Raw genomic sequence first — 21,361 nt, 5'->3', positions numbered from 1 at the left:
GCCGCGCTGCACGCCGGGAGTTGCAGTCCGCAGGGGCGGCACACACCCGTCCGGGGCTCTGCGCGCGAGGGCCGCCGGGAGTTGTAGTCCGGGGGGGCGGGGAGGACTCGCGTTCCCAGCGTGCCTCGCGCGGAGCCCGCGCTCTGCCCTGCTCGCGCCTCCGGCTCGCGGTCCCGGGGGCTCCTCAGCGCCGGGCGGGGGGGGCTCGAGCAGGCCCGGGGGGCTCCGGGGGGCTCGGCGGGGCTCCCACCATGTCGGGCGAGGAGGAGGCCACCGAGCTCACCATCGCCGAGGACCTGGTGGTGACCAAGTACAAGATGGGGGGGGACATCGCCAACCGTGAGTGCGGGCCGCGGCCGGGGGGGGCGGCGGGGAGGGCGCGGGGGAAGCGCTGAGGGGGGAGCGGCCGGGCCTGAGTGTGAGACCCCCGGGGGTGAGAGACCCCCGGGCTGGGCCCCCGCGGGTTGGGGAGCGCTGTTTGGGGCTGGGGGCGGCCTGGGGGGAGCGGGTTGGGACCCCCCCTGTGCCGGTGGGACCCCCCCGCCCGGTACGCGGGAGCCTCCCGGTCCCGGCGGGGCCCGGCCCCGCGCGGCCGCCGCCGCCGCCGCTGCCGGCACGTGGTACCGCGCCCCACGTGCACCGGCGGCGCGGGGGAACGGGGCCGGGCCTGCCGCCCCCCGGTGCTCCAGACCCCGCCGGTGCCGCTTTTGTTCATGTTTGACCCCCCCTCTCTCTCTCCGGTCCCGGTTAGGGGGGGCTGAGCCCCGCGGTGGCGGCGGGGACGGGACGGGACGGGAGCGCCGCAGGTGGGGGGGGCCTGGAGGGGTTGGGGGCGGGGTGGGGGCTGCTCCGGGAACGGGGCTTGTGCTGGGAATGAGGGGGTCCGGTTCTGGGAATGGGGTCCCGAACCGGTCTGGGGCTGCTGTCCCGGGAACGGGGCTCTTGTCCCGGTCAGGACGGGAGTCCTGTCCCGGGAAGGGGGGTCCGGTTCTGGGAATGGGGTCCCGAACCTGTCTGGGGGTTCCGTCCCAGCATCGGGATCCTGTCCTGGGAACAGGGTCCGGTTCTGGGAACGGGATCTAGCCCCGGCAGTGGGGTCCCGAACCGGTCCGGGGGTCCTGTCCCGGTAATGTGTATCCAGTCCCGGTCAGGATGGGGGTCCTGTCCCGGTAACGGGGCTCCAGCCGCTGCCCCCATCCCCGGCAGCCCCTGCCCCCCTCCCCTCCTCTCCCGGTTGTTTTTTAAGCCCTTTCCCCGCCGTTGCCGGTGTGCCGGCTCCGGGAGCCGCCCGGACCGGTTCCGCGGGGCTCCCCGGTGTCCCACCCCGCTTCCTGCTGACTGCAGAGCTTCTTTTGAGCCGCCGGTGTCCCGGGAGGGGATTGGGAGCGGGGATTCCCTTCGGGAAGGGAGGGCAGGAGGGAGGGAGGTCTCCTGGGCAGACTGGAAGTTTGGCCGCCTCCCTTCCCGGGGGGAAAGGCAGCTCCACGCAGGTTGGGAAGAGCAAACACACACCAGAAAAAAAGGCAAAAAAACCCTTCCAGCTGTCGGTTTTTAGGGATAAAAAGTGCCTTAACTCCCTAAAAAACATCGGGAAGGAGAGAGGCATTCCAGGAGTGTTCCTGTTCCTCTGATCACGTGGAATGTTCTGAGGGTTTTTCCCCTTTATCTGCTTTTATTTTAAATTTTTTCCCCCCTGTTTGTTTTATTCCCCCTCCGTGTCCCGCCGGTTCTTATCGGGAACGTTATCCTTGCTTTGAAATATTCCCAACTTTCCCATGGAAAAGTGGTGGGGATTGAAGGCCTTGCACAGGTGGCAGTGCCACAGCACTCCCGAGGATTCCTTGGAATTCTGAGCACCTTGGGACAAAGGTGGGAATGTGAGGGGACATTCCAGGATCCCAGAATGTTTTAGGATCCCATTCCAAGATCCCAGAATGTTTTGGGATCCAATTCCAGAATCCCAGAATATATTGGGGTCCAATTCCAGGATCCCAGAATATTTTGGGGTCCAATTCCAGGATCCCAGAATGTTTTGGGATCCCATTCCTTGATCCCAATGTATTTTGGGATCCCATTCCAGAATCCCAGAATATTTTGGCCTCCCAGTCCAGGATCCCAGAATGTTTTGGAATCCAATTCCAAGATCCCAGAATATTTTGGAGTCCCATTCCAGAATCCCAGAATATTTTAGGATCCAATTCCAGCATCCCAGAATATTTTAGAAATCCCATTCCAGGATCCCAAAATATTTTGGGATCCCATTGCAGCATCCCAGAATATTTTGGGATCCCACTGCAGGATCCCAGAATGTTTTGGCATCCCATTCCAGCATTCAAGAATATTTTAGGATCCAATTCCAGCATCCCAGAATATTTTGGGATCCAATTCCTTGATCCCAAAATATTTTAGGATCCCTATCCAGGATCCAAGAATATTTTAGGATCCAACTTCAGAATCCCAGAATGTTTTGGGATCCCATTCCTTGATCCCAAAATATTTTGGGATCCCATTCCAGTATCCAAGAATATTTTAGGAATCCCATTCCAGGATCCCTGAGTATTTAGGAATCCCAGAATATTTTAGGAATCCCATTCCAGAATCCCAAAATATTTTAGGATCAGCGCTGTGGAGGAAGCTGGAGGAGCTCTGGGACACCTCTTTCCCCTAAGACAGCCTGGAATTCCTGGTGGAATTTTTTGGGAGTGGAGCATTCCCCAAACATCCTGGGGCGTTCCCTGTGTCAGCACCCGGATTCCTTGGAAAACAGGGACTCCTGGGGTGCCCTTTGATGTCTCCCAGTCATTCCCAAACCTGTTCCCAGGGATTCCTTGGAAAACAGGGACTCCTGGGGTGCCCTTTGATGTCTCCCAGTCATTCCCAAACCCATTCCCAGAGCTCTGACTTCTCCCTGAGGAATTTGCCAGCGCGGCGCTGCCTCTTCCCCAAAAAAATCCCCAAATAAATGAATTAAACCAAAATTTATGCTTTTTCCAGGGTGTGGAATTTTGGGAATAGTTGGAGGTGTTGGATTTGGGGCTGTGCATCCATGGACTTGGGGTTTTTTTGGGAATTTCAGGGGTGCTGCGTGCCGTGGTGGAGGCGGCGGCTCCCGGCGCCTCGGTGCTGTGCCTGTGCGAGAAGGGCGATGCCATGATCATGGAGGAGACTGGGAAAATCTTCAAGAAGGAAAAGGAAATGAAGAAAGGTGAGGGTCTCCTTCATGGCAAGGAGGAATTCTTGGTGTTCCTCCTTGAGCTGAACCCCAGATCCTCCTCCCTGCTGCGCCTCAGTTTCCGTTATTCCAGTAATTGTGTTGGAGTTACGTGGGAGGGTGACTCTGGAGGGTTTGGGACGCTGGGATTTGTCAGCAAATTCCCATCCTGAGGGTGCTGGGAGGAGGTTCAGGTGGGATATCAGGAAGAAATTCCTCCCTGGGAGGTGCTGGAATGGAATTCCCATCCCTGCAAAGTGACCCAGGCCATGCTGGAGTAGGGAAGGTGTCCCAGGAGGGTGGAGTGGAGCTTCAAGGTCTCCCAAATCCTGAAATTGGAGGTGCTGGGAGGAGGTTCAGGTGGAATGTCGGGAAGAAATACCTCCCAAGGAGATGCTGGAATGGAATTCTCATCCTGCAAAGTGACCCAGGCCAAGCTGGAGCAGTGTGGGATGGGGGAAGGTGTCCCAAGAGGGTGGAATGGAGCTTTAAAGTCCCCAAATTCCAAAGCTGGAGGTGCTGGGAGGAGGTTCAGGTGGGATATCAGGAAGAAAGAGGCACTGGAATGGAATTCCTATCCTGCAAAGTGACCCAGGCCAGGCTGGGGTAGGGAGAGGTGTCCCAGGAGGGTGGAATGGAGCTTCAAGGTCTCCCAAATCCTGAAATTGGAGGTGCTGGGAGGAGGTTCAGGTGGGATATCAGGAAGAAAGAGGCACTGGAATGGAATTCCCATCCCTGCAAAGTGACCCAGGCCAGGCTGGGGTAGGGGGAGGTGTCCCAGGAGGGTGGAATGGAGCTTCAAGGTCTCCCAAATCCTGAAATTGGAGGTGCTGGGAGGAGGTTCAGGTGGGACATTGGGAAGAAAGAGGCACTGGAATGGAATTCCCATCCCTGCAAAGTGACCCAGGCCAGGCTGGGGTAGGGGGAAGTGCCCCAAGAGGGTGGAGTGGAGCTTTATGGTCCCCAAATCCTGAAATTGGAGGTGCTGGAAGGAGGTTCAGGTGGGATATCAGGAAGAAATTTCTCCCTGGGAGGTGCTGGAATGGAATTCCCATCCCTGCAAAGTGACCCAGGCCAGGCTGGGGTAGGGGAAGGTGTCCCAGGAGGGTGGAGTGGAGCTGTGAGGTCACCCCAAATCCCAGATCCATGATTTTTTCCCGTTTCCTTCCCCAGGAATCGCCTTCCCCACGAGTATATCCGTAAATAACTGTGTGTGTCACTTCTCCCCGCTCAAGAGCGACCAGGATTACATCCTCAAGGATGGGGATTTGGTCAAAATGTGAGTGCCTGGATCCCATTCCATGGCAATCCCCTCTCCCTTCCCAAAATCCCAAAATGGTTCAGCTTCAAGAACCTGTCAGACCGCCCCACATTTTTGCCACGGCGTTAATTCCTTGTTAATTAAAGCCTAATAACAAGCCTGGAGGGGGGTTCCTGGGGCACCATTCCATGTGCTGGTGCCTCTGGGATCCAGCTGGAATTCCTGGAATTCCCATTTTCCCTCTGTTGCAGAGACCTGGGCGTGCACGTGGACGGCTTCATCGCCAACGTGGCGCACACCTTCGTGCTCGGCGCCTCCAAGGTGGGTTTGTCATCGGGGGGTGTCTCCTGGGAGTGGGGCAGCCTCGGGGTGCCAGGGGCAACCACCCTGGAGCCTCTGGGTCTGAGGGGGCACCATCCCAAAATCTGTGGATCCAAGGTGGCACCACCCTGGAACCTCTGGGTCTGAGGGGGCACCATCCCAAAATCTGTGGATCCAAGGTGGCACCACCCTGGAGCCTCTGGGTCTGAGGGGGCACCATCCCAAAATCTGTCCATCCAAGGTGGCACCACCCTGGAACCTCTGGGTCTGAGGGGGCACCATCCCAAAATCTGTGGATCCAAGGTGGCACCACCCTGGAGCCTCTGGGTCTGAGGGGGCACCATCCCAAAATCTGTCCATCCAAGGTGGCACCACCCTGGAACCTCTGGGTCTGAGGGGGCACCATCCCAAAATCTGTGGATCCAAGGTGGCACCACCCTGGAGTGTCAGGATCTGAGGTGGCACCACCCTGGAACTTATGGATCCAAGGTGGCACCATCCTGGAGTGTCATGATCTGAGGTGGCACCACCCTGGAGCCTCTGGGTCCAAGGTGACAGTGCCCTGGAGTGTCAGGATCCAAGGTTGCACCAATCCTGAGACTCTGGGTCTGAGGGGGCACCATCCCAAAATCTGTCCATCCAGGGTGGCACCACCCTGGGGTGTCAGGATCCAAGGTGGCACAAATCCTGAGCCTCTGGATCCAAGGTGGCACCACCCTGGGGTGTCAGGATCCAAGGTGGCACCACTGGAACCTCTGGATCTGAGGGGGCACCACCCTGGAGCCTCTGGATCCAAGGTGGCACCAGTCTGGATCCAAGGTGGCACCAATCCTGAGCCTCTGGATCCAAGGTGGCACCAATCCTGAGCCTCTGGATCCAAGGTGGCACCAATCCTGAGCCTCTGGATCCAAGGTGGCACCAGTCTGGATCCAAGGTGGCACCAGTCCTGAGCCTCTGGATCCAAGGTGGCACCAGTCTGGATCCAAGGTGGCACCAATCCTGAGCCTCTGGATCCAAGGTGGCAGTGCCCTGAAGTTTCAGGATCCAAGGTGACACCACCCTGGAGCCTCTGGATCCGTGGTTGCAGCATGCCAGGGTTTCTGGGTGTGAGGTGGCACCATCCTGGAACCTCTAGATCCAAGGTGGCACCACCTTGGAGCCTCTGGATCTGAGGTGGCACCATCCCAAAATCTCTGGATCCAAGGTAGCAGCACCCCAGGGTTTCTGGATCCAAACTGGTACCACTTTGGATCCTCTGGATCCCAGGTGCCACCTTCCCAAAATCTCTGGATCCCAGGTGCCACCTTACCAAAATCTCCGGGTCCCAGGTGCCACCTTCCCAAAATCTCTGGGTCCCAGGTGCCACCATCCCAAAATCTCTGGGTCCCAGGTGCCACCATCCCAAAATCTCTGGGTCCCAGGTGCCACCTTCCCAAAATCTCTGGATCCCAGGTGCCACCATCCCAAAATCTCTGGGTCCCAGGTGCCACCTTCCCAAAATCTCTGGATCCCAGGTGCCACCTTCCCAAAATCTCCGGGTCCCAGGTGCCACCTTCCCAAAATCTCTGGGTCCCAGGTGCCACCTTCCCAAAATCTCTGGATCCCAGGTGCCACCTTCCCAAAATCTCTGGATCCCAGGTGCCACCATCCCAAAATCTCTGGGTCCCAGGTGCCACCATCCCAAAATCTCCGGGTCCCAGGTGCCACCTTCCCAAAATCTCTATATCCCAGGTGCCACCATCCCAAAATCTCTGGGTCCCAGGTGCCACCTTCCCAAAATCTCCGGGTCCCAGGTGCCACCTTCCCAAAATCTCTGGGTCCCAGGTGCCACCTTCCCAAAATCTCTGGATCCCAGGTGCCACCTTCCCAAAATCTCTGGGTCCCAGGTGCCACCTTCCCAAAATCTCTGGATCCCAGGTGCCACCTTCCCAAAATCTCTGGGTCCCAGGTGCCACCTTCCCAAAATCTCTGGGTCCCAGGTGCCACCTTCCCAAAATCTCTGGATCCCAGGTGCCACCTTCCCAAAATCTCTGGATCCCAGGTGCCACCATCCCAAAATCTCTGGGTCCCAGGTGCCACCATCCCAAAATCTCCGGGTCCCAGGTGCCACCTTCCCAAAATCTCTGGATCCCAGGTGCCACCTTCCCAAAATCTCTGGGTCCCAGGTGCCACCATCCCAAAATCTCTGGATCCCAGGTGCCACCTTCCCAAAATCTCTGGGTCCCAGGTACCACCTTCCCAAAATCTCTGGGTCCCAGGTGCCACCATCCCAAAATCTCTGGGTCCCAGGTGCCACCTTCCCAAAATCTCTGGGTCCCAGGTGCCACCTTCCCAAAATCTCCGGGTCCCAGGTGCCACCTTCCCAAAATCTCTGGGTCCCAGGTGCCACCTTCCCAAAATCTCCGGGTCCCAGGTGCCACCATCCCAAAATCTCTGGGTCCCAGGTGCCACCTTCCCAAAATCTCTGGGTCCCAGGTGCCACCTTCCCAGATCCTTGGCCAGGCAGTCCCAGCTTCCCACTTTTCCTGCTGGAATTCCCAGGATGAACATTCCCAATCCCAAAATTAATCCTGGTTTGGTTTCCCTTTTCCCTGCTGGAATTCCCAGGATGAACATTCCCATTCCCCACCCCAAAATCAATCCCTGTTTCCCATTTTTCCCTGCTGGAATTCCCAGGATGAACATTCCCAATCCCCACCCCAAAATCAATCCCTGTTTCCCATTTTTCCCGTGGAATTTGGCCGGTCTGATACCTTGGGAATTCTTGCTGTGAATTGCTCAGGTTATCCCGTCCTCTGGGAATAAATCCTAAGGAAAAATTGGGAAAAACTGTCCTGGGAATGGTTTTGCTCCTGTGGTTTTGGGGGAAAACCCCAAAATTCCTCATTGGAATTTTGCTGGACTCTTCCCAATCCATATTTTTGATTGCACGGGGTGCCTGAACTGGGAATGCTCTGGAATTCTTTTGGGGGTGATTGATCAGGGACTTTTCCAGCTCCCAGCCAGATTCCAGGGATCGGAATGAACTCCAGAACGTTGAATTCCCACTCCCCAAACCCTCAGAAATCCCAAATTTTGGTGTTTTTCCCAGGAAAATCCCGTGTCCGGCCGCAAAGCCGACGTCATCAAGGCAGCTCACCTGTGTGCCGAGGCCGCCCTGCGCCTGGTGAAACCCGGGAATCAGGTGGGAATTTGGGAATTTCGGGAATCAAATGGACATTTGGGAATTCTGGGAATCAGCACAGGGATTTGGGGAATCAGCACAGGGATTTTGGAACCCAACCTGTGGGATTTTGTGGGAAATCTGGGAGCAGCTGTGTGGAAAAATGGAGTTTTTTTCCCATTTTTTTGGAGGTGTTGGTGGGAAAATCTGTGGGGTTTGTCCCGAAATATTTGGGATTTAAGGAAAGCTCGTGCTTGGGGATTTTTTTATCCATAAAATGGTTTTTTTTGTGTTTTTTTGTTTTTTTTTTTTTAAATCCCAGAACACACAAGTGACAGAGGCCTGGAATAAAATCGCCCACGCGTTCCACTGCACACCCATTGAAGGTGAGGGGAAAAGGGGATTCCAGGGAAAAGGGGATCCCAGGGAAAAGGGAATCCAGGGAAAAGGGATAAAAGGGAAAAGGGATAAAAGGGAAAAGGGATAAAAGGGAAAAGGGAATCCAGGAAAAGGGATAAAAGGGAAAAGGGATAAATGGGAAAAGGAAATCCAGGAAAAGGGATAAAAGGGAAAAGGGATAAAAGGGAAAAGGGGATCCCAGGGAAAAGGGAATCCAGGAAAAGGGATAAAAGGGAAAAAGGGGAGGTCCCAGGGAAAAGGGAATTTCAGGGAAAAGGGGATTCCAGGGAATGGAAATTTCAGGGAAAGGGGTTCCAGGGAAAAGGGAATTCCAGGGAAATGGGAAAAAGGGGATCACAGGGAAAAGGGAATTTTAGGGAAAGGGGATTCCAGGGAAAAGGGGATTCCAGGGAAAAGGGGATTCCAGGGAAATGGGATTCCAGGGAAATGGGATTCCAGGGAAATGGGATTCCAGGGAAAAGGGTAAAAGGGAAAAGAGATTTCCAGGGAAAAGGGGATTCCAGGGAAAAGGGATAAAATGGAAAAGGGGATCCCAGGGAAAGGAGATCACAGGAAAAAGGGATTCCAGGGATAAAGGATCCCAGGGAAAGGAGATTCCAGGGAAAGGGGATCACAGGAGAAAGGGATTCCAGGGAGAAAGGATCCCAGGGAAAGGAGATTCCAGGGAAAGGAGATCACAGGAAAAAGGATTCCAGGGAAAAAGGATCCCAGGGAAAGGGGATCACAGGAGAAAGGGATCCCAGGGAAAAGGGATCCCTGGGGTTGCTGGACTGGGATCCTGGAGCTCATCCTGATCCTTTTTGCCCCCAGGGGCTCTCCCTGCTGTTGGTTAAATTCCCTGGAATTCCGGGAATTCCCGCGCCCCCAGAGTGGGTTGGGAATGTTGGGAATGCCGGGGGCTCTTCCCGGGACGGCCCTGGGAGTGGGGGGTGGGAGAAGGGGGGGAATCCCCCAAACCCCTCTGGATCCAGGGGGGGAATTCTGCCCGGGCTTGGCACTGGGGGGCGCGGCATCAGGGCTCCCAGTACAGACCAGTACAGACCAGTACAGACCAGTACCCACTGGTGTGCAGTGCCTGGAGCTCCCAGTATAGACCAGTACAGACCATCCTAACCCAGTACAGACCAGCCCAACCCAGTACAGCCCTCTGGAGCTCCCAATACAGCCCAGTCCAACCCAGTACAGCCCAGCCCAAACCAGTACAGACCAGTACCCACTGCTGTGCAGTGCCTGAGGCTCCCAGTATAGACCAGTGCAGCCCAGTCTATCCCAGTACAGACCAACCCTCTGGAGCTCCCAGTACAGCCCAGTCCAACCCAGTACAGACCAGTCCAAGCCACTGGTGTGCAGTGCCTGGAGCTCACAGTCCATCCCAGTAACCCCAGTCCATCCCAGCCCATCCCATTAACCCCAGTCCATCCCATTAACCCCAGTCCACCCCAGTCCGTCTCAGTAACCCCAGTCCATCTCAGTAGCCCCAGTCCATCCCAGTAACCCCAGTCTGTCCCAGCCCATCCCAGTTAACCCCAGTCCATCCCAGTCTGTCCCAGCCCATCCCAGTTAACCCCAGTCCATCCCAGTAACCCCAGTCCATCCCAGTCTGGCCCAGTCCATCCCAGTTAACCCCAGTCCATCCCAGTAACCCCAGTCTGTCCCAGCCCATCCCAGTTAACCCCAGCCCATCCCAGTTAACCCCAGTCCATCCCAGTAACCCCAGTCCATCCCAGTCTGGCCCAGTCCATCCCAGTAACCCCAGCCCATCCCAGTAACCCCAGTCCATCCCAGTCTGGCCCAGTCCATCCCAGTAACCCCAGCCCATCCCAGTAACCCCAACCCATCCCAGTAACCCCAGCCCATCCCAGCCCATCCCAGTTAACTCCAGCCCATCCCAGTCCATCCCAGTAACCCCAGCCCATCCCAGCCCATCCCAGTAACCCCAGCCCATCCCAGTCCATCCCAGTAACCCCAGTCCATCCCAGTAACCCCAGTCTGTCCCAGCCCATCCCAGTTAACCCCAGTCCATCCCAGTAACCCCAGTCTGGCCCAGTCCATCCCAGTTAACCCCAGTCCATCCCAGTAACCCCAGTCTGTCCCAGCCCATCCCAGTTAACCCCAGCCCATCCCAGTTAACCCCAGTCCATCCCAGTAACCCCAGTCCATCCCAGTCTGGCCCAGTCCATCCCAGTAACCCCAACCCATCCCAGTAACCCCAGCCCATCCCAGCCCATCCCAGTTAACTCCAGCCCATCCCAGTAACCCCAGCCCATCCCAGCCCATCCCAGTAACCCCAGCCCATCCCAGTCCATCCCAGTAACCCCAGTCCGTCCCAGTAAGGCCGTGTGCCCGCAGGGATGTTGTCGCACCAGCTGAAGCAGCACGTGATCGACGGGGAGAAAACCATCATCCAGAACCCCTCGGACCAGCAGAAGTGAGCGGGGGCAAAAACTGGGGGGTCGGGGGCAAAAATGGGGGGTTGGGGCAAAAATTGGGGGGTCAGGGCAAAAATTGGGGTCAGGGGAAAAAATGGGGTGTCAGAGTGAGAAATTGAGGGGTAAGGTGAGAAATAGGGGGGTCAGGGTGAGAAATGGGGGGTCAGGGCAAAAACTGGGGGGAAATGGAGGGGGTTGGGGTGAGAAATGGGGTCGGGGGAATGGGATCAAGGTGAGAAATTGGGGGTTAAGGTGAGAAATGGGGTTCAGGGTGAGAAATGGGGTTCAGGGGAAAAATTTGGGTCAGAGTGAGAAATGGGGTCAGGGGAAAAATTTGGGTCAGAGTGAGAAATGGGGATGGGAAATTGGGGGCTCAGAGGCAAAAATTGGGGGGGTTGGGGTGAGAAATGGGGAGTCAGGGTGAGAAATTGGGGAGTCAGGGTGAGAAATTGGGGGTTAAGGTGAGAAATGGGGTTCAGGGGAAAAATTTGGGTTAGAGTGAGAAATGGGGTCAGGGGAAATTGGGGGCTCAGAGGCAAAAATTGGGGGGGTTGGGGTGAGAAATGGGGAGTCAGGGTGAGAAATGGGATCAGGAGATAAAATGGGATCAGGAGGAAAAATGACGGGGTCAGCATGAGAAATGGGAACTCTTGGAGAGGAATTTCCAGGAATTCCCAGGAATGCTCTGGCTCTCCTGGAAGGTTTTGCCTTTCCTGGAAGGTTCTGAATTCCCAGGAATGTTTTTGGAGCTTCCTGGAAGCTTTTCCCTCCAGAATTCCCAGATTTTCCTGCTTTTCCCACCCCCTTTCCCCCCAGGAAGGACCACGAAAAAGCCGAATTCGAGGTGCACGAAGTCTACGCCGTCGACGTCCTCGTCAGCAGCGGCGAGGGAAAGGTCAGCCCATCCCTCCCTGATAAATCCAGGAATTCCCAGCCTGGATGGCTCCAGATTCCGGGAATTCCCTGGGAATGTTTTGCAGGCCAAGGACGCGGGACAGAGAACCACGATTTACAAGAGGGACCCCTCCAAGCAGTACGGGCTGAAGATGAAAACCTCGCGCGCCTTCTTCAGCGAGGTGGAGCGGCGCTTCGACACCATGCCCTTCACCCTGAGGTAATCCTGGGGCTGGGGTCCCACCTGGGGTACCTGGGTGGGGCTGGAATTCACCTGGGGGACCTGGATGGGGCTGGGGTCCCACCTGGGATTACCTGGATGGGGCTGGGATTCCAGGGATTTGGGATTTCTTCAGCGAGGTGGAGCGGCGCTTCGACACCATGCCCTTCACCCTGCAGTAATGCCGGGGGTGCCGGGGTACCTGGGGTACCTGGGTGGGGCTGGAATTCACCTGGGGGACCTGCACGGGGTTGGATAGGGCTGGGATTCCACCTGGGATACCTGGATTGGGCTGGGATTCCAGGGAAATCCCTGGGCTTTCTTCCGTGAGGTGGAGTGGCGCTTCGACACCACGCCCTTCACCCTGCGGTAATCCTGGGGCTGGGGTCCCACCTGGGGTACCTGGGTGGGGCTGGGGTACCTGCATGGGGCTGGATAGGGCTGGGGTCCCACCTGGGGTACCTGGGTGGGGCTGGGGTCCCACCTGGGGTACCTGGATGGGGCTGGGGTCCCACCTGGGATACCTGGATAGGGCTGGAATTCTGCCTGGGATACCTGGATGGGGCTGGGATTCCAGGGTTTGAGGTTCCTCAGCTAGGTGGAGCGGCGCTTCAACACCATCCCCTTCACCCTGCAGTAATGCTGGGAATTCTGGGGTACCTGGATGGGGCTGGGGTCCCACCTGCTATACCTGGATGGGGCTGGGGTCCCACCTGGGGTACCTGGATAGGGCTAGAAAGGGCTGGGATTCCACCTGGGATACCAGGATGGGGCTGGGATTCCAGGGTTTGAGGTTCCTCAGCGAGGTGGAGCGGCGCTCCGACACCATGCCCTTCACCCTGCGGTAATGCCGGGGGTGCTGGGGTACCTGGATGGGGCTGGGGTCCCACCTGGGATACCTGGGTGGGGCTGGGGTACCTGCATGGGGCTGGATAGGGCCAGAATTCCACCTGGGATTACCTGGATGGGGCTGGGATTCCAGGGATTTGGGATTTCTTCAGCGAGGTGGAGCAGTGCTCTGACACCATGCCCTTCACCCTGCGGTAATGCTGGGAATTCTGGGGCTGGAATCCCACCTGGGATACCTGGATGGGGCTGGGGTCCCACCTGGGATACCTGGATGGGGCTGGGGTCCCACCTGCTATACCTGGATGGGGCTGGGGTCCCACCTGGGGTACCTGGATAGGGCTAGAAAGGGCTGGGATTCCACCTGGGATACCAGGATGGGGCTGGAATTCCAGGGTTTGAGGTTCCTCAGCGAGGTGGAGCGGTGCTTTGACACCAAGGGATTCTGGGGTACCTGGATGGGGCTGGGGTCCCACCTGGGATACCTGGGTGGGGCTGGGGTACCTGCATGGGGCTGGATAGGGCTGGAATTCCACCTGGGATTACCTGGATGGGGCTGGGATTCCAGGGATTTGGGATTTCTTCAGCGAGGTGGAGCGGCGCTCCGACACCATGCCCTTCACCCTGTGGTGATCCTGGGGCTGGGGTCCCACCTGGGGTACCTGGATAGGGCTGGGATCCCACCTGGGGTACCTGGATAGGGCTGGGATCCCACCTGGGGTACCTGGATAGGGCTGGGATCCCACCTGGGGTACCTGGATAGGGCTGGGATCCCACCTGGGGTACCTGGATAGGGCTGGGGTCCCACCTGGGGTACCTGGATGGGGCTGGGGTCCCACCTGGGGTACCTGGATGGGGCTGGGATCCCACCTGGGATTCCTGGATAGGGCTGGGATCCCACCTGGGGTACCTGGATAGGGCTGGGGTCCCACCTGGGATACCTGGATGGGGCTGGGGTCCCACCTGGGGTACCTGGATGGGGCTGGGATCCCACCTGGGGTACCTGGATGGGGCTGGGGTCCCACCTGGGGTACCTGGATAGGGCTGGGGTCCCACCTGGGGTACCTGGATGGGGCTGGGGTCCCACCTGGGATACCTGGATAGGGCTGGGATCCCACCTGGGGTACCTGGATAGGGCTGGGATCCCACCTGGGGTACCTGGATGGGGCTGGGATCCCACCTGGGGTACCTGGATGGGGCTGGGATCCCACCTGGGGTACCTGGATAGGGCTGGGATCCCACCTGGGGTACCTGGATGGGGCTGGGATCCCACCTGGGGTACCTGGATGGGGCTGGGATCCCACCTGGGATACCTGGATAGGGCTGGAATTCCAGGGATTTCAGCCTTTCCTGCGCAGGTGTGTGGAGGTGTTGGCTCAGGTGTGCCAGGTGCTTCCAGGTGCGCTCAGGTGTGATGCCAGGTGTGCTCAGGTGTGATGCCAGGTGTGATCCCAGGTGTGCTCCCAGGTGTGCTCAGGTGTGATGCCAGGTGTGCTCAGGTGTGATCCCAGGTGCACTCAGGTGTGATCCCAGGTGTGCTCAGGTGTGATCCCAGGTGCACTCAGGTATGATGCCAGGTGTGCTCAGGTGTGATCCCAGGTGTGCTCAGGTGTGATCCCAGGTGCGCTCAGGTGTGATCCCAGGTGTGCTCAGGTGTGATCCCAGGTGTGCTCAGGTGTGATCCCAGGTGCACTCAGGTATGATGCCAGGTGTGATGCCAGGTGTGCTCAGGTGTGATGCCAGGTGTGCTCCTAGGTGTGCTCAGGTGTGATCCCAGGTGCACTCAGGTATGATGCCAGGTGTGATGCCAGGTGTGCTCAGGTGTGATCCCAGGTGTGCTCAGGTGTGCTCAGGTGCTCTCAGGTGTGATCCCAGGTGCGCTCAGGTGTGATCCCAGGTGTGCTCAGGTGTGATCCCAGGTGCACTCAGGTATGATGCCAGGTGTGATGCCAGGTGTGCTCAGGTGTGCTCCCAGGTGTGCTCAGGTGTGATGCCAGGTGTGCTCCCAGGTGTGCTCAGGTGTGATGCCAGGTGTGATGCCAGGTGTGCTCCCAGGTGTGCTCAGGTGTGCTCCCAGGTGTGATGCCAGGTGTGATGCCAGGTGTGCTCAGGTGTGATGCCAGGTGCACTCAGGTGTGATCCCAGGTGTGCTCAGGTGCTCCCAGGTGTGCTCAGGTGTGATGCCAGGTGTGCTCAGGTGCGCTGTCCCCTCAGGGCACTGGAGGATGAGAAGAAGGCGCGCATGGGGGTGGTGGAGTGCGCCAAGCACGAGCTGCTGCAGCCCTTCAACGTCCTCTACGAGAAGGAAGGTGAGACTGGGACAGGTGGGGACACCTGGGGGGAACACAGGGGATCAGGTGAGACTGGGACAGGGGGGACACCTGGGGGGGGCACAGGGGATCAGGTGAGACAGGGACAGGGGGGACACCTGGGGGGACAGGGGACACCTGGGGGGAACACAGGGGATCAGGTGAGACTGGGACAGGTGGGGACACCTGGGGGGACAGGGGACAGGTGGGACATCTGGGGGGGGCACAGGGGATCAGGTGAGACTGGGACAGGTGGGGACACCTGGGGGGACAGGGGATCAGGTGAGACTGGGACAGGTGGGGACACCTGGGGGGACAGGTGATACCTGAGGGGACAGGTTGGGACAGGTGAGGATGGATCCAGGTGAGTTGGGAGCTGCAGAGCCAGTCACAGCAGGAATTGCAGGTCCTGGCAGGTGTAAGGAGCAGGGATTGAAGGTCCTGGCTGGGGAAGGTTCAGTCCTGCAGGTCCTGGCAGGGCTGTAGGCCAGGTTAACCCGCGGGTCCTGGCAGGGCTGTAGCCCAGGTTAACCCCCAGGTCCTGACAGGGCTGTAGGCCAGGTTAACCCCCAGGTCCTGGCAGGGCTGTAGCCCAGGTTAGCCCCCAGGTCCTGACAGGGCTGTAGCCCAGGTTAGCCCCCAGGTCCTGACAGGGCTGTAGGCCAGGTTAACCCCCAGATCCTGACAGGGCTGTAGCCCAGGTTAACCCCCAGGTGCTGGCAGGGCTGTAGCCCACGTTAACCCCCAGGTCCTGGCAGGGCTGTAGCCCAGGTTAACCCCCGGGTCCTGGCAGGGCTGTAGGCCAGGTTAACCCCCAGGTCCTGGCAGGGCTGTAGGCCAGGTTAGCCCCCAGGTCCTGGCAGGGCTGTAGCTCAGGTTAGCCCCCGGGTCCTGGCAGGGCTGTAGCTCAGGTTAGCCCCCAGGTCCTGGCAGGGCTGTAGCTCAGGTTAACCCCCGGGTCCTGGCAGGGCTGTAGGCCAGGTTAACCCCCAGATCCTGGCAGGGCTGTAGGCCAGGTTAACCCCCAGATCCTGGCAGGGCTGTAGCCCAGGTTAACCCCCAGGTCCTGGCAGGGCTGTAGGCCACGTTAACCCCCGGGTCCTGACAGGGCTGTAGGCCAGGTTAACCCCCAGGTCCTGGCAGGGCTGTAGGCCAGGTTAACCCCCGTGTGCCCGCAGGGGAGTTCGTGGCCCAGTTCAAGTTCACGGTGCTGCTGATGCCCAACGGCCCCATGAGGATCACGAGCGGCCCCTTCGAGCCCGAGCTCTACAAATCCGACCTGGAGGTGCAGGACGGGGAGCTCAAGGTGGGTCCAGTGTTCACTGTGGTCATTAGTAATGCTAATATGCAAATTAGGGACCTACAGAAACATAAAATTAATCTCCTCCTCTTTCCATATGAAAAATGTATCTGTTTTGTATTTTTATTAATTATATTGGGTTTTAATAATTATATTTACTTGGAAAATAAAGTAGAAAATACATTTATAACAGTTGTTGTTATTAATCGATTAATTGCTAATCAATAAGAAATCCTTTATATATAAATACATTTTTATATAATCCTTTATATATAAATAAATTTAAAACTAAATTTTATGTATAATAAGTATAAATACCATAAATAAAATATAAATAAAAAATCTCTAATAAATTCATGCACTTATTAATGTAACTATATAAAGATATAAAAATAACATTAATTATACAGTCTAATAGTCTATTATATATTTATATTAATAGATATATAAATATAGATAACATTTAGTCTAATATATAAAGATAGAAGCAGTGCATTTATATCTACATATAATGTGTTAATTAATATATTGTAGAGTAAAATAGTAGCAAATTCATATTAATTGAATATTAATAACAGGAATAATAATGAAATATTGATAATAAAATAAGAACAATTGAAGTATTGTTATTGAGATGTTTAATATTGAATATTTAATAATTGAAATAGTAATAATCAAAATTTCTAAAATAAAGAAATTAATTCAATTATAAATGTATTGTTAATTTATTATATTACCAACAAATTAATAATTAATTTAAATTAATAAATAAAAACTTGCTATTTAATAAAGCAGCAGGTCCCCAGTGCCAGCTGTCCTTGCTCCCATGGAGGGGAGATGAAGGAAAGGGACCCAAACCCCCCAAAATGACCCAAATTCCCAAATTTCTTATTATCCCAAAACCCCCAGGATCATTTCCCACCTCCTCACCCTTCCCTCCCTTCCAGGCCCTTCTACAAAGCTCTGCCAGCCGGAAGACCCAGAAAAAGAAGAAAAAGAAGGTAAAATCAGTCCCATTTTATGTTGGGAATTCCCAAATTCAGAATTTCGGGGTGTTTCCACGAGAAATAACCTGAAAAATCCCCGGATTTGTCCCCACAGGCTTCCAAAAATGCTGAAAACGCCACCACGGGGGAGACGGCGGAGGAGAACGAGGCCGGCGACTGAGATTCCTTGGAGTTCTCAAATCGCCCCTTTTTCCCCCCAAAAAAAAACCCAGAAAAAACAAAATTCCATCCGGAAACGAAAGAATCTGGCACCGGTGTTGGTCCAGGCAGTCTGGAATTCCCACAGAATCCAACAGCTCCCGTTGACTTTGCCAAGGAGGGAGGAATCTCTCGGCCACTTCAGACTTCCAAATGAAAAAAAAAATAAGAATAAGAACACCCCAGAAAGAGCAGCAAAAAAAAAGAATAAAAATTAGGAGTGAAAGTCGCTATTAAATCCTTAATATTCCCCATGTATGGAGAGGTGAATCTGTAAAATCCTGGGAGAGGGAGTGGAGGGAGCTGCTGATTCCTTCTTCCTCCTCCTCCTCTTTCTCCTGCTGCCTTTTTTTAGGTTTTTTAATTTTTTTCCCTTTGGAAATTTTCACAAAAAAACCCCAAAAAACCAAGTGATTCCACCCAGTGCCCTGTGCGAGCAATCCAGGATTTTGTCTTTTCCCTCTTTTGGGATTGTACTTTAAGAATTGGGAAAAAACCACAAATTTTAAGTTCCCCCACCCACCCCACCCACCAGGAGCCTTTTCTGCCTCTGCCTTGATTTATGGGATTTCAAAAAAATCGCTATTTTTTAACAAAAACTGGTTTTTAAAATGATCCAAACCCTCGGGAAGCTGCCGACATTCCGGCCTTGCGGAGCTGAATTCCCTAAAAACCCGGGTTTGGGTGTTTTTTATCCTTCCCACATTCCACCTTTTCCCCGTGAGCCGGAGGATAATTTTTATTTCACTTTTTCCCTCAGGATTCTTTGCTAATTTTGGGGGGAAAAAAAATAAAATCCCACCAGAATTCCTCAGGGGAGAGGTGAGGGAAACGCTGATCCGGGATAGGCCCGAGCCTAGGGGTATCGCTCTTTTATAGTCAATTTTTTACAAAAAACCACATAAAAACGAGAAAAAAAAGCCGATTAAACGCCGTCAGTTGAATGTTTGAGGTTTTTTTTTTCTTTGCCGGTACCCCTGGTTCTTTTTTTCCCTCAATTTTTTGGGAATTCTGATTCCCGCCTTACCCAACATTCCCGGGCGTTCTCCGCAGGCCGCGGTGCTTCCTCGTCGAAATCCGAGTTTTCCACCCCAAAAAAAACAAAAACTCCACACGTGCAAATGTTACCAAAGTCAAATAAAAGAGAATAAACGATGCGATATTGGATTTTATTCCGGGTTTTTTGGTCCGTCTCTCTCTGGGGGTTGGGTTGTGGGGTGGAGCCCGCCTGGGCCTGGGCGGGTTTGGTGTTGGAAATGGGATTTTTGAGGGGAAAATGTTCAAATTTGAGGGGAAAACGTTCATTTTTGAGGGGAAAGTTACCATTTTTGAGGGAAAAATGCTCATTTTTGAGGGGAAAATGCTCATTTTTGAGGGGAAAATTATCATTTTTGAGGGGAAATGCTCATTTTTTAGGGGAAAGTGCTCATTTCTGAGGGGAAAATGCTCAATTTCTGAAGGGAAAATACTCAATTTTGAGGGGAAAATGTTCATTTTTGAGGGGACAATTATCATTTTTGAGGGGAAAATGCTAATTTTTTAGGGGAAAATTACCATTTTTGAGAGAAAATGCTAATTCTTACAGGGAAAATGCTGATTTTTGAGGGGAAAATGCTAATTTATGAGGGGAACTGCTCACTTTTGAGGGGAAAATGCTTATTTCTGAAGGGAAAATGTTCATTTTTGAAGGGAAAATTATCATTTTTGAGGGGAAATGCTCATTTCTGAGGGGAAAATGCTCAATTTTGAGGGAAAAATGTTCATTTTTGAGGGAAAAATGCTCATTTTTGAGGGGAAAATGCTCATTTCTGAGGGAAAAATGCTCATTTTTGAAGGGAAAATGCTCAATTTTGAGGGAAAAATGTTCATTTTTGAGGGAAAAATGTTCATTTTTGAGGGAAAAATGCTCATTTTTGAGGGGAAAATGCTAATTCTTAAAGGGAAAATGCTGATTTTTGAGGGGAAAATGCTCAATTTTGAGGGAAAAATGTTCATTTTTGAGGGGAAATGCTGATTTTTGAGGGGAAAGTGCTCATTTCTGAGGGGAAAATGCTCAATTTCTGAAGGGAAAATACTCAATTTTGAGGGGAAAATGTTCGTTTTTGAGGGGAAAATTATCATTTTTGAGGGAAAATGCTAATTTTTTAGGGGAAAATTACCATTTTTGAGAGAAAATGCTAATTCTTACAGGGAAAATGCTGATTTTTGAGGGGAAAATGCTAATTTATGAGGGGAACTGCTCACTTCTGAGGGGAAAATGCTTATTTCTGAAGGGAAAATGTTCATTTTTGAAGGGAAAATTATCATTTTTGAGGGAAAAATGCTCATTTCTGAAGGGAAAATGCTCGTTTTTGAGGGGAAAATTATCATTTTTGAGGGGAAAATGCTAATTCTTACAGGGAAAATGCTGATTTTTGAGGGGAAAGTGATAATTTTTGGAGGAAAAATGCTCATATCTGAGGTGAAAATGCTTATTTCTGAGGGAAAACCAGTCATTTTTGAGGGAAAAATGCTAATTCTTAAAGGGAAAATGCTGATTTTTGAGGGAAAATGCTTATTTCTGAGGGGAAAAAACTCATTTCTGAGGGGAAAATGCTTATTTCTGAAGGGAAAATACTCAATTTTGAGGGGAAAGTGTTCATTTTTGAGGGGAAAATGCTCATTTTTGACGGAAAATCGCTGGTTTCTGAGGGGAGAAATGTTCATTTTGTAGGGAAAAATGCTCATTTCTGAGGAGAAAATGCTCATTTCTGAGAGAAAATCCTCATTTTTGAAGGGAAGATGCTCAGTTTTTAGGGGAAAATGCTGATTTTTAAGGGGAAACGCTCATTTTTGAGGGAAAAACTTTCATTGAAGGGAAAAAATAAATTAGCTGAGGGGGAAAGGTCGTTTTTAAGGGGTAAAACTCCACTTTTAAGGGGAAATCCCTCATTTTAAGGAAAATCCCCTCATTTTAACGGAAAAAACCTGATTTTGAGGGGACAACTCTCTCACTTTGAGAAGAAAAAATTAATTTGAGGGGAAAATGTGAAATTAATGGAAAAAGCTAACTTTGAGAGAAAATAAATGTTGAGGGGAAAATCTCGTTTTGAGGTAAACCCCCCGTATTTTGCAGGAGTAAAAAAAATCTCATTTCTGGTGAAAAAAAAACCTCTTTTTAAGGAAAAATTTGTAATTTTAGGCTTTTAAAGCAGTTTTCCGCTTGGAGATGGGAGCCAAAAGCTCTCCCAATCCACAGCAAGGATTTAAAACCCGCCGAGACTCGTCGGATGTTTATTTAATTATCTATTTTGTATCATTTATGCTACAATATAAAAATATTTAATATTTTTACTTGAAAAGAAAGTCTCCGAAGGAGCTTGGCGTTGCAACAAGAATCCCGTTTAAGCCTTGGATAAGTGGAAACTTCCGGAAAAAAAAAAAAATTTTGTAGATGGTGTTTTTATTTCCAATAAATTTGAGGCGGGGAGGGACCGAACCCCGCGGCGGCGCAAAATGGCGGCCGGCTGCTGGACTACAACTCCCATGATGCTCCAAGAGCGAGGAACTACATTTCCTATCGTGCCTCGCGGAGCAATGGGCGTGGCCGGAGCGCTTTCCTATAAATAGGCCCCACCGGTCGGCGCGCGCCCCTCTCGGCCGCCGCCATCTTGGTGCCTTCACCGGCCGCCGCCTCCATCCGCCGCCATCCGCCTCTCTCCGCCGCCCCCCGCCCGCCGGGACTGAGCGGGGCTCCGCCGAACCGCCATGAGGGCCAAGGTGAGCGGCGGGGGGCGGCGCGG

The 21,361-nt window shown here is 53.7% G+C and overlaps 1 protein-coding gene across 2 annotated transcripts; it reads left to right on the top strand.

The window, feature by feature from the left end:
* Positions 1-180: 180 nt before the first annotated feature.
* Positions 181-18,751, top strand: PA2G4 (proliferation-associated 2G4). 2 transcript variants are annotated; one of them, XM_059871819.1, is made up of 14 exons: positions 181-339; positions 3,077-3,205; positions 4,385-4,490; positions 4,724-4,793; positions 7,885-7,977; positions 8,279-8,342; positions 10,726-10,804; positions 11,622-11,700; positions 11,786-11,881; positions 12,726-12,763; positions 14,980-15,074; positions 16,253-16,380; positions 17,322-17,375; positions 17,476-18,751. In XM_059871819.1, the coding sequence occupies exons 1-14, from the start codon at positions 252-254 to the stop codon at positions 17,539-17,541; spliced, it is 1,185 nt and encodes a 394-aa protein (XP_059727802.1). In that variant the 5' UTR covers positions 181-251; the 3' UTR covers positions 17,542-18,751. The 2 variants fall into 2 exon arrangements, with proteins under 2 accessions (XP_059727802.1, XP_059727801.1); XM_059871818.1 differs by lacking the exon at positions 12,726-12,763 and having other exon boundaries at positions 11,786-11,919.
* Positions 18,752-21,361: the final 2,610 nt, after the last annotated feature.

The sequence above is a fragment of the Haemorhous mexicanus genome, chromosome 33 (assembly GCF_027477595.1).
Source record: "Haemorhous mexicanus isolate bHaeMex1 chromosome 33, bHaeMex1.pri, whole genome shotgun sequence".
NCBI classification, from domain to species: domain Eukaryota; kingdom Metazoa; phylum Chordata; class Aves; order Passeriformes; family Fringillidae; genus Haemorhous; species Haemorhous mexicanus.
Note: the sequence above shows the minus strand (reverse complement) of the source record. Positions and strands in the feature narration are given on the sequence as shown.